The 15,489-nt window shown below is 39.4% G+C and overlaps 2 protein-coding genes across 3 annotated transcripts in view; both read right to left on the bottom strand.

The window, feature by feature from the left end:
* Positions 1-715: 715 nt before the first annotated feature.
* LOC140742560 (uncharacterized) overlaps positions 716-15,489 on the bottom strand; it is a 130,643-nt gene continuing 115,869 nt past the window's right edge. For both annotated transcript variants that reach the window (XM_073073471.1, XM_073073465.1), the window contains exons 4-5: positions 3,872-3,968; positions 716-3,629 (exon numbers count right to left, since the gene is read on the bottom strand). In XM_073073471.1, coding sequence (XP_072929572.1) covers positions 966-3,629; positions 3,872-3,968 — 2,761 coding nt within the window. In that variant the 3' untranslated portion in view covers positions 716-965. The remainder of the gene's footprint in view (positions 3,630-3,871; positions 3,969-15,489) is intronic.
* On the bottom strand, positions 5,331-14,886 carry Pits (Protein interacting with Ttk69 and Sin3A). The gene is made up of 4 exons (XM_073073531.1): positions 13,066-14,886; positions 8,872-9,105; positions 8,130-8,371; positions 5,331-8,012 (listed from the first exon to the last, which is right to left on the bottom strand). The coding sequence occupies exons 1-4, from the start codon at positions 13,730-13,732 to the stop codon at positions 7,887-7,889; spliced, it is 1,269 nt and encodes a 422-aa protein (XP_072929632.1). The 5' UTR covers positions 13,733-14,886; the 3' UTR covers positions 5,331-7,886.

The raw sequence follows: 15,489 nt of genomic DNA on the forward strand, positions 1-15,489 counted from the left end.
ATTGGGTTGTCCCTTACACGTAACTAAGTAATCAATATTTATCTTATTATAATGTTAAAAATTGCCTCTTTTTATTGAGATATATCATGAGTTCCAGATTTTAAGGTCATAATGTTATAAAATTAACGTTAAATGGGGAAATAACCTGGGGAAATTTATAATGTCACTGTCACTTGTCAATTTTATCTTGGTCTTGACTCTTGACAGTGAAGTAGTTAATATACTTGTAACTTGTGTCAATTGACATTATTGAGTATTTACTATAAGTACTGAATACTATTATAAATATAAACACTTCAGTTTCATACAAAATTTGGAAACTATCCTGACGAAGTTGTGACTTTTAGTAACTGCTTGTTTGTTTTTCTGACATTCGTTTTTTTTTAAATCCGAGTGTAGTATGTTCTGTTATCAGAGGTAAAACTGAATAGTTTCATCATCATTTATTAAGGTAAGATTTTTATAATTATTTGTTGTGATAAAAAAAAAGATTTTTATATGTAGTGTGTATGAGTTCAATTAATTCATAGGGATTGAGCAGTACCTACTTTGTGATTGTTGTCTGGTGCTATTTGAGCTTGATAGTGGATTTTCATGCTCAGCAGTGACCACTACACATTTAGTAGACCACATCATTGTTTCAAATACATACCCAAAAAAAGGAAACCGTTCTACTGACGTGTACCTCAGATATTAAATAAATTAAAAACAAAACTTATTCACCAACTGTTTTATTCAGTCGCAATGCAAAAATATTCACTTAGGACTACCTAACTAAATGGCATAGTATAAAATATATATGTACACTTAAGCATTACCTTAACTATATATAACAAAATATCACAAATTAAATTGCGATAACCAATTTGTACTTAAAGGTGAGTAACAACTAACACAGGCAACATTAATTTAAAACAATTGCATGGATTCGGGCAAACAAATGGTTAAGACACAAGCTACATGTATCAACGTAACCCCAAACTCACTTCGCCTTCACTCTTATTATGTTTGTTAGATTTCCTTCTATCTACTTGGCCCAAACTAACCTCGCCTTGACTACGACATGGAATTATAACATCAGAAGAATCTGAATAGTGGTTTGAATGAGAAGTGGAAGAACTCAGTTCCGATATCGAAGGAACTTTTAATTTCTGCAGCCTTCTTTTGAGTTTAAATCTTACTTCTCCTAAACTACTGATATCTGATGAAGAATAATCACCATCCACAGAACTGGAACTACTAACTGTATTCTTTCTGAATACCCTCGATCCTCGTGTATTACTAGTAGGATGATTCCGCTTTGATTGTGTATGAGATTCAAGATTAGATATGACTTCATGAGATGTTTGGGGAAGTCTTAAACTGAAGCGTGGAGAAGACAAGTTTATGGATATGCCTAAATCGTCACCATCTTCAACATTAATTTTCAATTCTTCTATCACCAATGGGCTGGTTTGTTTATCTACTGTCAAGGATACAAAAGGAGATGTTGTACGTGTTTTAGTTCTGGTAGGTGAAGTCATAACACTTTTGACATGTGCTGGTGATGTCTGAGTGTTCTTCTGGGAAGCTACCACATTTTTCTCATTACTGGTTTGAATGTCTCTAGAAGTGGATGGTTTATTTAAAGTTTTATCCAGTAAATCTCCATACTCATCAACAATCAGCTTTTTAATGAAGTCTTTCTCTAATTGAAATAATTTTTCTACCTCTCCTTTTGGATCTATTGATGGCCATAGATCATTATGAATAGTTTGCTCATTACATCTATCATTTCTAGGCGATGTTTGAGTTCCTTTTAAAGAAATCTTTTGGGCACCGTTACTTTGTGTACCAGTTTCTTGTGTATCCACCGAATGAACAAACTCAAATATGTCAACTTTATTTTTGAATGACAGATTCAAGGTTTTCGTAAAAGTATTATTTTGTATATTTTTTTCTTCACTATCTTTATTAAGAGACTCATTATCATTGTCGCTTGAGTTTGAATTTATTTCTTTGGAATGTGCGTCGCCAGATAGACTTTTCTCTCCACTTTGAGCTGAATAATTTGATTTGTCATCTTCAAAGTCATCAACATAACTATCTTGATCATCAATAGGGTTTGAATGTTGGTTTTTTTCAAAAGAAACATTTTTTTCATAGACTTTTTTTGAAAGGGTATTGCTTACTTTTTCTTCAATATCTAATACTTCTCGAAGTAAATTTTCATCTGATGTTGTAAGAATTTTAGGGCTCTCTTCTTGTAATTCTACATGCGCACTTTCTGTGTGAAACGAATTTTCTCTACTTAAAATCTTATCTAAAATAGGGCTGAGAGGTATGTCATTTTTATTAGGGATGTCTGATAACTCCTTTTCAATATCACTCACTCTGACTCCACCTAAAGTTAGTTTTGAATAAGGTATATATTCAGCGTTGTTTAGGGTATTTCCATTTTTCTTAGGGTGGTTGCAAGTGGTGGAAACAGTCGTCGCTTCCGCTTTTCTTACGGTATTTGCAGATTTAACAGTTTTTGCCTTTCTAGAACTTGTAGGACAGCCATAAACTGCATTTAACTTTTTCTTCCATTCGTCTAAATTAGAATGTTTCGTTGAATCTCTTTTACTACTTATGTTCTTCTTATGTTTAATATTTTCATGTCGTGGTTTAGGTGGTAATGTAACTATTGGTTTAGTTTCTCTATGATATTTTGTATTATGGCGAGTATGATATCTGATATTCATGTTATTACTGGAGTCGCTACTTTCACACGATGACATTTTAGAAACTTTCCTCGTCGGTTCTTTTAAAGTATTTACAGGAGAAACGCTAGAAAATTGTACTTGGTTATAATTAATAGGAACTGCATTTTGGACTGTGACTGGCTCATGTTGGAAGGAAACAACTGCAACATTATTATGACTTGCCAAATTCTCAACACCATCAATAGTATTAGGTTCAATATTTAGCTGTAACACTTTTTGCTCTTTTAATTCACTTCTAATGTTTATACTTGGCATATTTTGTACTTGTAAAGGTTTATGAAAACATTCTTTCATTTTGGGTTCCACATATTTAAATGAAAACTCGTTATATGCTACAGCTGGTCTAAATCTCTTTTCTTGTTGCTTTTTGTCGTTATTCGTATTGACCTGTTCATTTTCATTAATTTGGATTATTCTCGTCTGGGATATACTTAAGTTATTATTCCTTTTCGGTTTTTTAAGTATTGTGTCGTTATTGACTTGGATACCAGTACTAACGACCTTTTTTGGTTTCTGCATATTAGTAGCTATTGATTTGATTATTCCATCTATCTTATCCACTTTTTGCGTAGCATTAACCGGTGTAGGTTGAGATTTGTCAAGAATTTTATGTCCATGAAATTTAGCATTAACTATTTCTTCGATATGTACTTTTTCATTAAAATCCTCATCTAACGGCGTAGGTAACGATTTCACTTGTACTCCTGGCTCGTGATATTTCGACAGTTCTCCGGATAACAGCTTCAGGTCGTCTGCAGTCGATTGCAGCATGTCATGCAACTTTCTAAGTATGATTTCATCTTCAGGCCTCAGTGCTGGCTCTGCATTCCATAAACCATCATCTATGATGTTAACCATTTCCAAATTATTGCTGCGCTCAACCTGCAAAAGATATATCATTTATTTAATTGTGATTAGAATATAGTAAAAATAATAAAATAATACTGTTTCAAGATATAAATAAATATAAATACAGGAAAAGGTATACAAAATACAAACATTTCCGCTTATTGGAAAATCAAAACTAATTGCATCATAGATAGAACAGTGACCTATATGTCACGAACCTTCTGGGAAACTGGGGAAATATAAGAAAGAAATGAAGTCGAAAACATAATAGTTACCAAATATCGATCGACTGGATAACGAGGGGTCCCGGGGTTCATCTGTTGGTCAGACACAGCGGCTCCGGCATCCTCTCTGACCCCGCCGCGCTCCGTTCTGTCAACAAATAAAATCAATTCATTAATATTACATATTTTAAGGTAAAACGGAATAAATAAGTTTTTGTTTGTATCATGGAAATATCAAACGAGCATACGTCGACCTAACAATAAAGGGTTGCTGTCTGCCATAGAAACCTATAACAGACTGTACCTATATAGAAAAGGGATTCTACTTGAACCCGATTACAGCTTGATGTTCCACCTATTGACGCTCCTGAGGATCGTAATCCTCCGGCATTTATCTTAATAATTGCCTCGTACGTAAGTCAGTACGTGTGTGTTTGTGTGTTAACCACAAAAGGTGGTAGAACCTTTTGTGGTTCGACTCCGGCGGGACCACCGCCACTCCTATTTCTGCCTAATAACAGCAGTGTTAGGCGCTGCTGTGTTCCGTTTTGAAGGGTGTGGTAAGGGAGACTTTTCCGAGGCGTTCCAGCTTAGTCCTCAGGGGTAGCGGCGCATCTGTGCTCGACCTCAGGTAGGAATATTTAAGCCTATCTGGGGTTGATTACAGATGTCCATGGGCAGCAGTAGTCACTTACTATCGGGTGAACTGCATGCTCGTCTGCTACTCCTATATTATAAAAAAAAAACATAGACCTTATTTTTGCTTTTGTTTTTACTGTTTAGATTAAGGCGTGACAAATTATTTTGTGTAGTATTAGATAAGAATAAGAAGACTATACACATAAAATAGAATAATTCTTGAAAACACCCCGTTCTTCTCGACACAGGACAGTTAGATCTAGAATGTTGTTTTAAGCTTTAGGTAGGTATTAACCAATTTAGTTTCATTTATTGATCTGCAGAGTCATGCGGCATCCACGTGCGATTTAAAAGGAATTTCAGGTGTGGTTCCAACCTTCATTCTAGAGTCAATATATCAAGAAAAGTGTATTTAGTGTGAGACGTTAAAAAATTGGTATAATGTTTATGAGATATATACGGAAATCATTACAAATCAGAATATTCATCTTCTTCTTAGTTACGCTAAAACCCGGTACGCTATTTAGGTAAGAAAATAACTATATCATGTGAAAAAAAGATATTAACATTTCGAATATCTTATCTGTAGATTATGATTGGACTATCTAACAGCATATGTAGATAAATGTCTTCGCATTTTAGTAGTCTTTATAATGAAATATTTTTCGTTCATTTGTAAAATCTTTTTGTACAAATGTAAAAACTGTAGATATAATACAATAATAATTTATGTTCCACTACTGGGTACGTGTCAACCCACAATAATGTTTTAACTATGCTCTGGTCAGTACTGGCCAATATATGGCCATATAACATGGCTGATATAAGTATGATGGGTGATTTGGGACATGTAGGAAATAAAAGGACAATATTACAAAATCACATCAATTGTATTTCACCAACATTTACATTAACGTCTTAGTCGAAGCATTTCACTTGCTGGTTACAGTAAGAAAGATACAAGTCTCAAAATTATTTTTATGTCGATTCTCCGTCGACATATTCTACAAACAAGCCTATGGTTACAGGCGGACTATAACATTTGTAATTGAGATATTAAATGTTCGCGTAGAAAGTTTCAACGCTTATTCCATTTACCTCTTCCTAAAAATAAGACCAAAAACGGCCGCCTACAATACATTGTAAATCTTTAACCTACTCGGTGCAGCATCCAACTTTGTATAGCAAGAACCGAAGATTACACAAAACACACAATTTAATCCCTTCCAATTCCATTAGGTTAAAAAGAAGTTAAATTTTAGTACTCCACCGAGTTGGTTACAAAGGCCAAGACAGACAAAAGGTCACGAACATTTAATATTTCAAGTGAGAAAAGTAAGACGCACCTTTTGTGCTTACAATTTTTACCAGCGCCACATTTTGGCGACAACATTTGACAAAACCCGATTGCTGGGTATACTTTCGCTGATAATACTAATTATCAATTTCGAATCTATCAGAGAAACTTAAAGTAGCTCCATAAATTGACAAGTATTCTCGTTAATATAATGTTATCACAATCTGCAAATATTAAGAACATCAATACAAAAACACGATAATCGACGTTTCTTGAAAATAATAAATATATATCCAGCTACGGATAAAATGGGTCAGATAGCACCCGAGAAACGTAAAATGCATGCGATCCAAGCTTTACATGTAGTAAATAAAGTCCTATATATACATTTCCTGTAATGGCAAAAGAGTTTCATATTCAGCGAGATACATCGATAAAAACGTTCAAGTAGCAATGTAATATAATAAGAATTGTATAAATAACTACAAGGCTCACAGTACTAAATAATACTGACGGGAATTCCCGCAAGATTTCAATGGCTACTCCGAGTAATCTAAAATATGTACAATTAGACAAAGTATATACAACGTACGTATATGTACACAAACATCTAAAATAAATAATGGACATGTCAATTTTATTGAATGTTCTATAATACGCGGCGTTTAAAGACTCTTCACGTCTCATTTGAAGATACGAATCCACTGTGTTCATCATTGCGAAAGATAAACAACTCGTAATGAGAAATAATCATATTCAATTATTGTGCATGTACGCAAGCTAAAAATCATGCCTTTAAGTGACCAGTAGCCGGACCGAGAGACGAGCCCTCACGAGCGCGCTCGCTGTGATGTCTACACCATCGCATACCACCCTAGACGACTCGAGTCCATAAAACAAGACCCATTAACCTACCGACAAGTAATTATGCGAAAACAAAACCCGACAAGCCGACCGGCGATCATCTGATAGCCTTCGAAATTGACACACACTACAAATCGTTTAACATTATGACATATAATGACAATAATATAATGATAATTACTTCACTTTATACAAATATAGCAGCGAGTTTTAAGAGTTCCTATAACGGCCGCGTGCTCGCGGATCTGACAATTTGACATTTCACAAAATTACTAGGTACGCCCGACGCAGTGCGACGCGGCGCCCGCCCGCATCGTGCGGCAACTTATCCTTACCAAGTAATCAACCCAAACATCGACGGCTCAGTAGAGCAGAACGTATAAAAACTACAATTTTGAATCACTTCCGATAGAAACAAAACAAAAGCTACGGAAAAAGAAAAGTCAACATCAGGCCGAATTTAGTCATCCAATGAGATACAGTAACGGAACTCGAGCCACTCTGAATAATCGCTTCATAGCGTAAAATAAAACTATTTCGAATGCGCCGTATGTAATAAATACAAATATACACCGAGCTAACGTCTGTACAGGGAGCGAAACTACTCCGAAATCCACAACTACGTTTTACAGTCTGCAATCGACTACATAAAATATGTCATGATCATATATCGTATAATACTCGTATTATAATGTATAAGAATCACATAAATAAATGCCAAGTTCACTATGGTCGGGACCTAAAGGTAACTAAGAAAATGGCATCCGAAGAAATTCCTGCTCGCAAACGCACAGTTGCGTCGCCGAGGACCCGAGAGTCACTTCAGATCACAGAAACTGCGTTCCCGCGTACGACGTCCTTCGACGTACAAGAAAAAATAATCGTAAAATCTTCCAAAATGGATATGTACTATATTCAGAATATTGCATAGCTCACGTTCGATTAAAACATTAAGAACGCTACCGATCCTTCCGACAGCCAGTTCGGTGGCGGCAAACCAGAAATCCATTACACTGAATACGGTCCATATCCCTGCGACCGTCACCGACGTAGAGCCAAACCCGAATCGTTGACTTCGGTTAGCGAACTTAATTTAGTTTATTTACAGAGTTATGTACAAGTGATCGGTCGAACGGGTGTGGCCGGTGTGACCGACCACGCCCCCGCGAGCCGCACTGGCGGCCTCTTGCCGCGGCGGTCGCTTCGCCTCCCGGGCATCGCCAACGAGAGGGACAAGAGAAACAGTCGGGGCGCCGTCGCGGCGCCCTAAGTCTCCCGCTCCTTCTTAGGTTTGTACTCCTCGCCCAGGATCGTCGCGATCTCGCCCTGCATGAACGCCCACGGTACTGTCGAGTTAGCCAGTGGGCATTTTTCCCCGCTCGGGCAGTATACCTAAAACAAATAAAATAAGTTTTGTAAACGTTCAAAATATACTATTTAAGGCGAGTTACTGTGTTTGTCTTGTATTTTAACATTACAACTGCGAAGAAGAAGAAGAAGTAAACTCACCTCAGATCCTTGCTGCCTCTTAATGGAGTCCCTGGAGCAGGGGAAGCAGAACTTGTGGTGCTGCTGACTCGGGCATTGCACGAAGTGGGTGTCCTCGAGGCGCTCCTGGCACAGCGTGCACTTGAGCAGCGGCGCGGGCGCGGGGGCCGCCGCCTCGGCGCCCTCGCCCGCCTCCGTGGACGACACGGACGTGGTGGAGGACACGTGCCGCGAGCCCGACGACCGCCGCCCGCCGTTCGACCCTGCCGGACGGGAGGACAACTTTTTACTACGGTCTGCTACTTTTGTACTTTAATCGATTTCAAAGAGAACGTTCGAGAGCGTATCGTCAGCAGACTGTAGTGGGACAGGACGGGCGCAAGCGGTCGTCGGGCGCCTCGCCGAAATCGGCCGGCGCGGCGATCGGACGCCCGCCCGAGTCCGACCTCTCGTTAGGCGAGGGTAGCCAACGTTAACGGATCAACTGAACGATATCGATACATTTACTAGAACTGGAGTAGTTTTTACTTTACGAATTCTCGAAAATATTTGCTTCGACAAATTGGATACTTAAGATCGCATGCTTCTGTCAGATCAATGAAATATTTTTGAATTCGGTATCATCGTGTTCCCAGGTCCTAGGCTCGAAAGTAGTCGCTGTGTTCTCGAATATAATATAATCTATCCTTGCAAATCTCTTCGTGTATTGCAGAGCGCAAAGCGAACAAAAAAGTGTCTCCGAGATGTAGCGACGTCTCCTTACCCGAGGAGTTGGGTGAATGTTGGCTGGAGCGGCTTGCGGAGCGCTGCGGGGGCGGCTGGGGCGGGGAGCCGCCGGCCGAGCGCGGGCTGCCGGGCGGCAGCGTGTCGGCCACCGACATGAGCGCGGCCATGGGCGACGGGCCCGCGCCGGCGCCCGACACCGGCGGCGACCCCGCCGCGCGGCCCAGCGGCGACCCTGCCGACCCGTTCGTCAGCGGCGCACTGTTGCCGTACCCTGAAAGGTTATATCATACTTCTTAATATGCTGCTTCTTTCACATTGCTTCAATAACGTAAAGTAAGAACAAATACTATATTCTCTGAAATAAGCTATAGGCTAGCCACATATGTATAGGTATAGCTTAACAAAAATATATTATTTGCCAGTTGAATGAAAATAATTACTAAAGTTGATTTCCATTTACAAAATATTATGGTCGTGAGTATAATTTGTCGCTTTATCGCATGTGTATTTAGTTTTTTTTTTTACATTGTAAAAAATCCAATGCATGATTTAAAATAACTGTAACAGTGTCTACATTATAAACATTATTTGCATTATAAAATAACTTTACATGAATACTACGTACAATACAATTAAGCAATGGTTGAATTAGTATATTTTATTTAGTTTCATAATAGTTCGAATTTTTTTCAGACTTGCAGCCAAATAAAATAGCGAAACCCTTATAATGTTGTCCGGTTCGTGTAAATGGCAGTTTAATTTTAATTCAAATATTAGCACTATATAAATGAAATTTGGAACTCTATTCCATTCTATATAAAAGACACCCCATATTACTTAGAGATGAAAAAAATCAAATGCATAATATGCACATAGTATATTATAACTATATTATAGTTGTATTGAGGTTTAAGTTTTAAAAGTCAATAATTGTGCCCTCGCTCCCGAAAAATATGGCAATAAATAATAAAAGACGCGAGCAAAATTAATTTAAATAAGATATGCCGTGTTATATTTGATTTGTGAAGTATTTTTTATTTAAATATGTATTTTATATGAAATCGATTTTTACCGAATTGTATGTTTATGAGTATAGAACTGAGCGTGATTTCGACTTGCACATCGTCTCTTTTTATATAATATTTAACAGTAATAAATATTTTTGTATAATTATACTGATCGTAGTTTAGTTAACGCATCATGTTAATACGTCATTCAATGAGTTTAATAGGGCAACGTTGAGAATAGTTTCTGGCACGAGACGAACGGCACTATACCACGACAGCCCTGCTTTCGTCGCTGCCTCAACGGCATCGTTTCAATTTGTCCGAATAACCTCACATTCAATGTTGGATGACACATCGTTTGCGGTGGACCGACGAATAGTAAACACACGTTCACACACGCACATAATGTTTTATAAATAGAATTATGTGTTAATACGCGCTTACGTAGCGCGCGGTGTGTCATTGCCTGGTCGCAACGTGGCGCTGGCGGGTTTGGGGCCAACTGCGGCAGTAGACGGGTATGTAAGTACGATTGTACAACGATACGAGTGCCACACTCGAATATGCAACTGAACGTATCGCAAATGCGACGTTGCCAAACGAATCGCCCCCGATGCGGGTACCGTATGTGTGCGCTGTTCAACTGGTGCCGAGTTGTGGAACTCTCGTTGTGACAACTCGTGTAGCTGTGCACCGCTCCGTGTAATCAGCTCACGACCGAGATCCTACGATAACATGTGGGAATTACGACGAACGACGTATTGTACTTTATTGCACTTTGCGTCAATACGCCCTGACAATTGTTTAGTGTTTTATTATAACAGATATTTATATGAAACATCTATAAAAGAAAACGTAGTCTGTGCACAACTGTACAATTGTCGAACTGAGATAAAGCGCGTACCTAAATTCAACTAGCTCATGAAAGGAGTTTGTAGTCTGCATACATTGACCACGTACACTTGTTAGCAAAAAATGCGAGCGGCGCATCAAATGTCACGATCGAAATGGAACGTAAACAGATAATTTATTAGAGTAACGTGCGAAAGGGCGCGAGTGATGGTCGGGCATTGCGAGGCGCGGCCCATATGGCGGTGGTGACGTCACGCGCGGTGACCTTTTTGGCCGACGGCTCGTGGCGGGCCGCGCTCCCTACACACACGCCAACGGAATGTGGTCGAGCGACTCTGCCAAGCGTAGGCAGGCGCTATATTTTTTCGCTCGACGGCCTACCTACATACGTACGCGAGCGAAAATGTCGTCACGCGACGTTGCCGCGCCGGGCGCTGTCGTGCATGCATTCACGGCGCGGTGCCGCGTTTACATTATGTGGGTGTTCGTACGTAGCGCGGTGGTGTGCGAGAGGCCGCGAGCGCGGGCTCGCTTTCGAGAACGCTCAACCGGTCGGACCGGTTTCGTATTTATGGAGCGAGTTAATGCACCTACCTAGATATGAATCCCTTGGCGGACGCTTGCGCAAAACGCCAACAGCGCTCCGAACACGTACGCGCTCGACTATCACTCGTGTTATCGCCCCACGCGTGACTCCTCTCTTATAACTATTTTTATAATGTTAACCCACATTGTTATTGGTAAACAACGACATTTCTGTTGAATTACATCACCTCATACTGTTAGTAAAAACAATATGTAAGATATATACTTATAAAACTACGTATGGAGGACCCGTTTGACTCAAGTTTGCTACTTGACCCAACTAACACCGATAAAAAAGAAACAATACCGGTTTCTTTTTACTCAATACTTGCAAATTAAAACATACTAAAATATTTAAATATTAAGTAACGCCCTCACTTCGAAATATTACTTTTTTCTTTTTCAGCCTTGTAAATGTAAATAAATATAAAGATTTTAGATACTGTATTACATATAAGGTATATAATATTTAGATTTTTCAATAATATGTAACATTTTTCAATTATAACGGTATAATAGTTTTGATTATCTACGTAATACGTATGACGATCATCAATTACTTTATAATTTAAAATAAATGAATGCAGATACCCTAAAAGTTTTCCTTATACCTTAGCATATACTGCTATGAAAAATACGTAATACGTAAACCTTAAAGAAGTATCAGTTATCGTTTCATTAAATAAAATTATATCAAGCTATTACAATGTCGATTGCTTTTAAAAATCCTAGCATACTGATCTCCATGTAGACCACTTTAAGTAGTTAGTAATCCTGCCAACACTGTCTAAATAGGTACAATGCCTTAAATTACGAAAAAGCCTTTATTTTAATTAAAAACAAATATCATTTTGGTCTAACTTGTCTCATTTCCTACAGAAATAATATGTTCTTTACAAAGCAAAATTTAAAACCGTCGTTGCAATTGAAATAGGTTTTATTCCTTTTTTTGATTCCTTTACCGTTAATATTCAAAGGAAGTTGTATTTTTCAATTAAGTATTTTTAATCTGTTGTAATCTGAGTAAGCTTTTCTGTAATTTCCTTCAAATTCCTGGAATATTAAGTCAAAATATTATTAAAGCAGTAGAAATTTTCTCCATAGATACTTCATAAAAATAATGAGTTATAAAATAATAATAAAAATAATACATATAAATAAATATTTTGAACAAAGGATTATATTTTTGGGGATCAATACTTCCAAGTTATTTCATGAGGTATTTTATAAATTTCGCATTTTTAGACCTAAAGCAATTCATATAACAATTTGTCACATATTGTAAGATTGCCCTAATTTTGTTTTTATTTGATTTTTGAGTTGAAAATCTGGAAACAACTTTTTAATAAGCTACAATACCAAACTGTACCCAACCCAAATGTAATGACAATTGATCGACATCTTTATATATTTAGATTTATTTTGGTACGAGAGTTATATTTAAGAAACTTATTTTTCGTAGAATAAAATTATTTAAACTACAAGTAATTAAATAAATCACTTGGCCTTTAGTTTACGTCGTTTTATTAATTATGCATTTGATTTATAATTAGAGTTAGCCCTAAGCATGAAAACTGTGACTTCATTATATCGTAATATCTATTATTAATTTATTACTACAAAAAGTATACCTGGTCGCTAATTTTAAAGTCATTTTGAATTGACTCACTTTTATGTATCTCATTTAATGAATGTTACAAATAATATAAAGGAACTGGAAATCAACTTATAAGAAATGATTTGAAATTAAGATAAAGTAAAACTTAATAAAAATATTTCGCACTTACCATTAGACTTGAATGAAGCATCAAAAGAAGGTGTGCGTAGGGGGTGTTTTTCTTGTTTGAAAACGCGGTCGGGGGCGAATGGCGCGGCCAGGGACACGGCGGGCAAGGAGTCTCCGCGGGTCAGGGGCGGTCTGGAGTGTTCTTCTAGAAGCCGTTTGCCCGGCTCGTGGTGATTCTGATGATCATCGTCATCGAGCGGCCGCTTTAACGTTAGTCCGGGAGCCAAACGAGCACCGCCGTGCGCGGGCAAATGAGCCAGTGGCAAGTGGGTCAGTCTTCTGCCTTCATGTTCCTCGCGGCGGTTTGTGTACTCTGCCAGCAGACCGGCCCCGGCCGTGGGCCGCGTATGGTGTAACGCAAATCCAGTAGCCGGTGCGTGGTGTGCCGGTGGTGCGGGCTGCCCTCTTGCCGCGGCATCCGCTCCGTTCTGATGTGCTTCCAGGGGTGCTCGATGAGCTCCCTTGGCATGCGTCGGTCCACGACCTTCCTGAAATCCGTGGGCGCGTTTCAACTGCCTAGCCGTATCCAGCACCACCTCGATGCGATCTGCACCTTCGTAGTTTACACATCCGCGACACACTGCCTCCGAAAACTCGTGCAACATGGCCCACGGCATGCGGGGCAAGTCGCACAGGTAGCAATGCTGCCGCTTCTGCATCACCGACATCTCGACGCCGGGGTTGGAACCGTGCGCGAGAGATCGGCACTCCTCTATCCTCTTATAAATTGTCACTGATTTACGTCACTCCGAAAGAGAGACACCGTCACCATGGTACACGGAGCACTGGTATCACACGAATCGCGGACGCCGGGCGACGAAAAGTTGAGGCACTCGCTCGGGTAGCGGGTCGAGGAGAGACTGAGAGCGGCGCGGCGCGCGGCCGCGGGGGGTCGGGCGGCGGCGGCCATTATCGAGCGGTGACGTCAGCGCGCGCAGCACGACGCGCCGAGGACGAGCCGTTAGCCCGACGCGGATGCGCCCCGCCCGCCGCCGCCGCACCGACACCCTGCAACGCTTATCGCGCGATAACGAACCCGATACATGCACGATGCACGGATGCACGAGGTGCGCCCCGGCAGATGCATTCGCCCTCTTGTTTGTTATTGATATGATTACATCAAACGATACATTTATATAGTCTAGTGCTTAACTGTGTTGCAAGCGAGGTAAACGATAAGTAGCGCCGTAGCAGCAAAATTGCAAATTCCATAAATGTTTATGTGTAGAAATCGCAGTAACAGTTCGTAATAGTTGGATGGTCGGTTAAAGAAAACTAACAAAAAATGGCATAGGTAACGGTAGAATGAATTTATAAACAAAAAATGATTCACACAGTACAATAACTGTAAGAAAGCTGGGTACTTAAACATTCCAATAGAAGGATGATATTTGACTAAATAAGCTGAAATTGACTTATGCTATTCAATAAGATTTAAGATTTGAGCAAACCAGTAGTTAGGTGTGTCATTTAGTAAAACATAAAGGAGCCACGGTTGTAAACAAATGAATAATAGGTACCTAAAAGATGTGTGTGAACATAAGCTGTAAGTACATGGCGAGAAATGAATCACGTTCTCACAGTCGTCACACATTCGATCGGACCATGAATTCCGCTAAGAGAGCCGATATTATTCAACGAAAGTAAACAGCTGCCGTTGTAGAATAACAATTAGCGTTAAAGCGTATAACCGACGTGCTCGATGCATTAAATTTCAATCTATTCTCGCTTGGTTTCCTTTCGGACGGTTGCATTCTATATTATTATTATCGAGCAACACGAACGCGAACGGATCCGGCTGGAAGACGGGAGCGGGGGAACGCGACCGGTGTGGCGGCCATCTTGAGACGTGACGTCACGTGACGAGTCAGCCGAGCGTGCGGTGTGGCAACGTCGCCCTCCGTTCACTCCGACGCGTTGCCCGTTGCCGCTCATTTCTGTTGTGCTATAATAATAATAATGAAGGCGGTTCATCGCTTTTTGTATGCGACCGAGGATCGAGAAAAAACAGTTACGTGGCCAGGTAAACGCAGATGACGGGGCGGCCGTGCCCGCGAGTACTACGGAGTGCGGACTACGGGCTCCACGAGACGTTACCGTATCGCGCTATCACTCCACCCAACAAAATATACAATCACAATCGACTCTTATCCAATTATTAGATTGTGTTTCTTGTTATTCTCTGATAAAGTTGTCGTTGTTACTGTAAATAAAAATAAATTATGCTTGTTACGTTTTAAGGATTTTTAAGATTCAATATTAAAGCAGTGTAACATTTTCTTTAATCACAATTATGGCCTTAATCCTTGCTTTTTTATTGTATAAAATAATTATATTTAACTTAATAAGATTATACAACCTGCCTCGCCATTATCATCGATTTAACATATAGTGGACTAATAATTTAGTCTACCTATCTAGTTAT

The sequence above is a fragment of the Epargyreus clarus genome, unplaced genomic scaffold (genome assembly GCF_041222505.1).
Source record: "Epargyreus clarus isolate Ecla_fem2 unplaced genomic scaffold, WU_Ecla_fem_2.2 ptg000001l, whole genome shotgun sequence".
Lineage (NCBI taxonomy): Eukaryota > Metazoa > Arthropoda > Insecta > Lepidoptera > Hesperiidae > Epargyreus > Epargyreus clarus.

Coding starts and splice junctions, on each gene's coding strand:
- Pits (XM_073073531.1), bottom strand. CDS start 13,732: ATGTCGGTGATGCAGAAGCGGCAGCATTGCTACCTGTGCGACTTGCCC. Junction 9,106..13,065: donor TGCTTCATTCAAGTCTAATG/GTAAGTGCGAAA, acceptor ATAACCTTTCAG/GGTACGGCAACAGTGCGCCG. Junction 8,013..8,129: donor AGAGGCAGCAAGGATCTGAG/GTGAGTTTACTT, acceptor TATTTGTTTTAG/GTATACTGCCCGAGCGGGGA.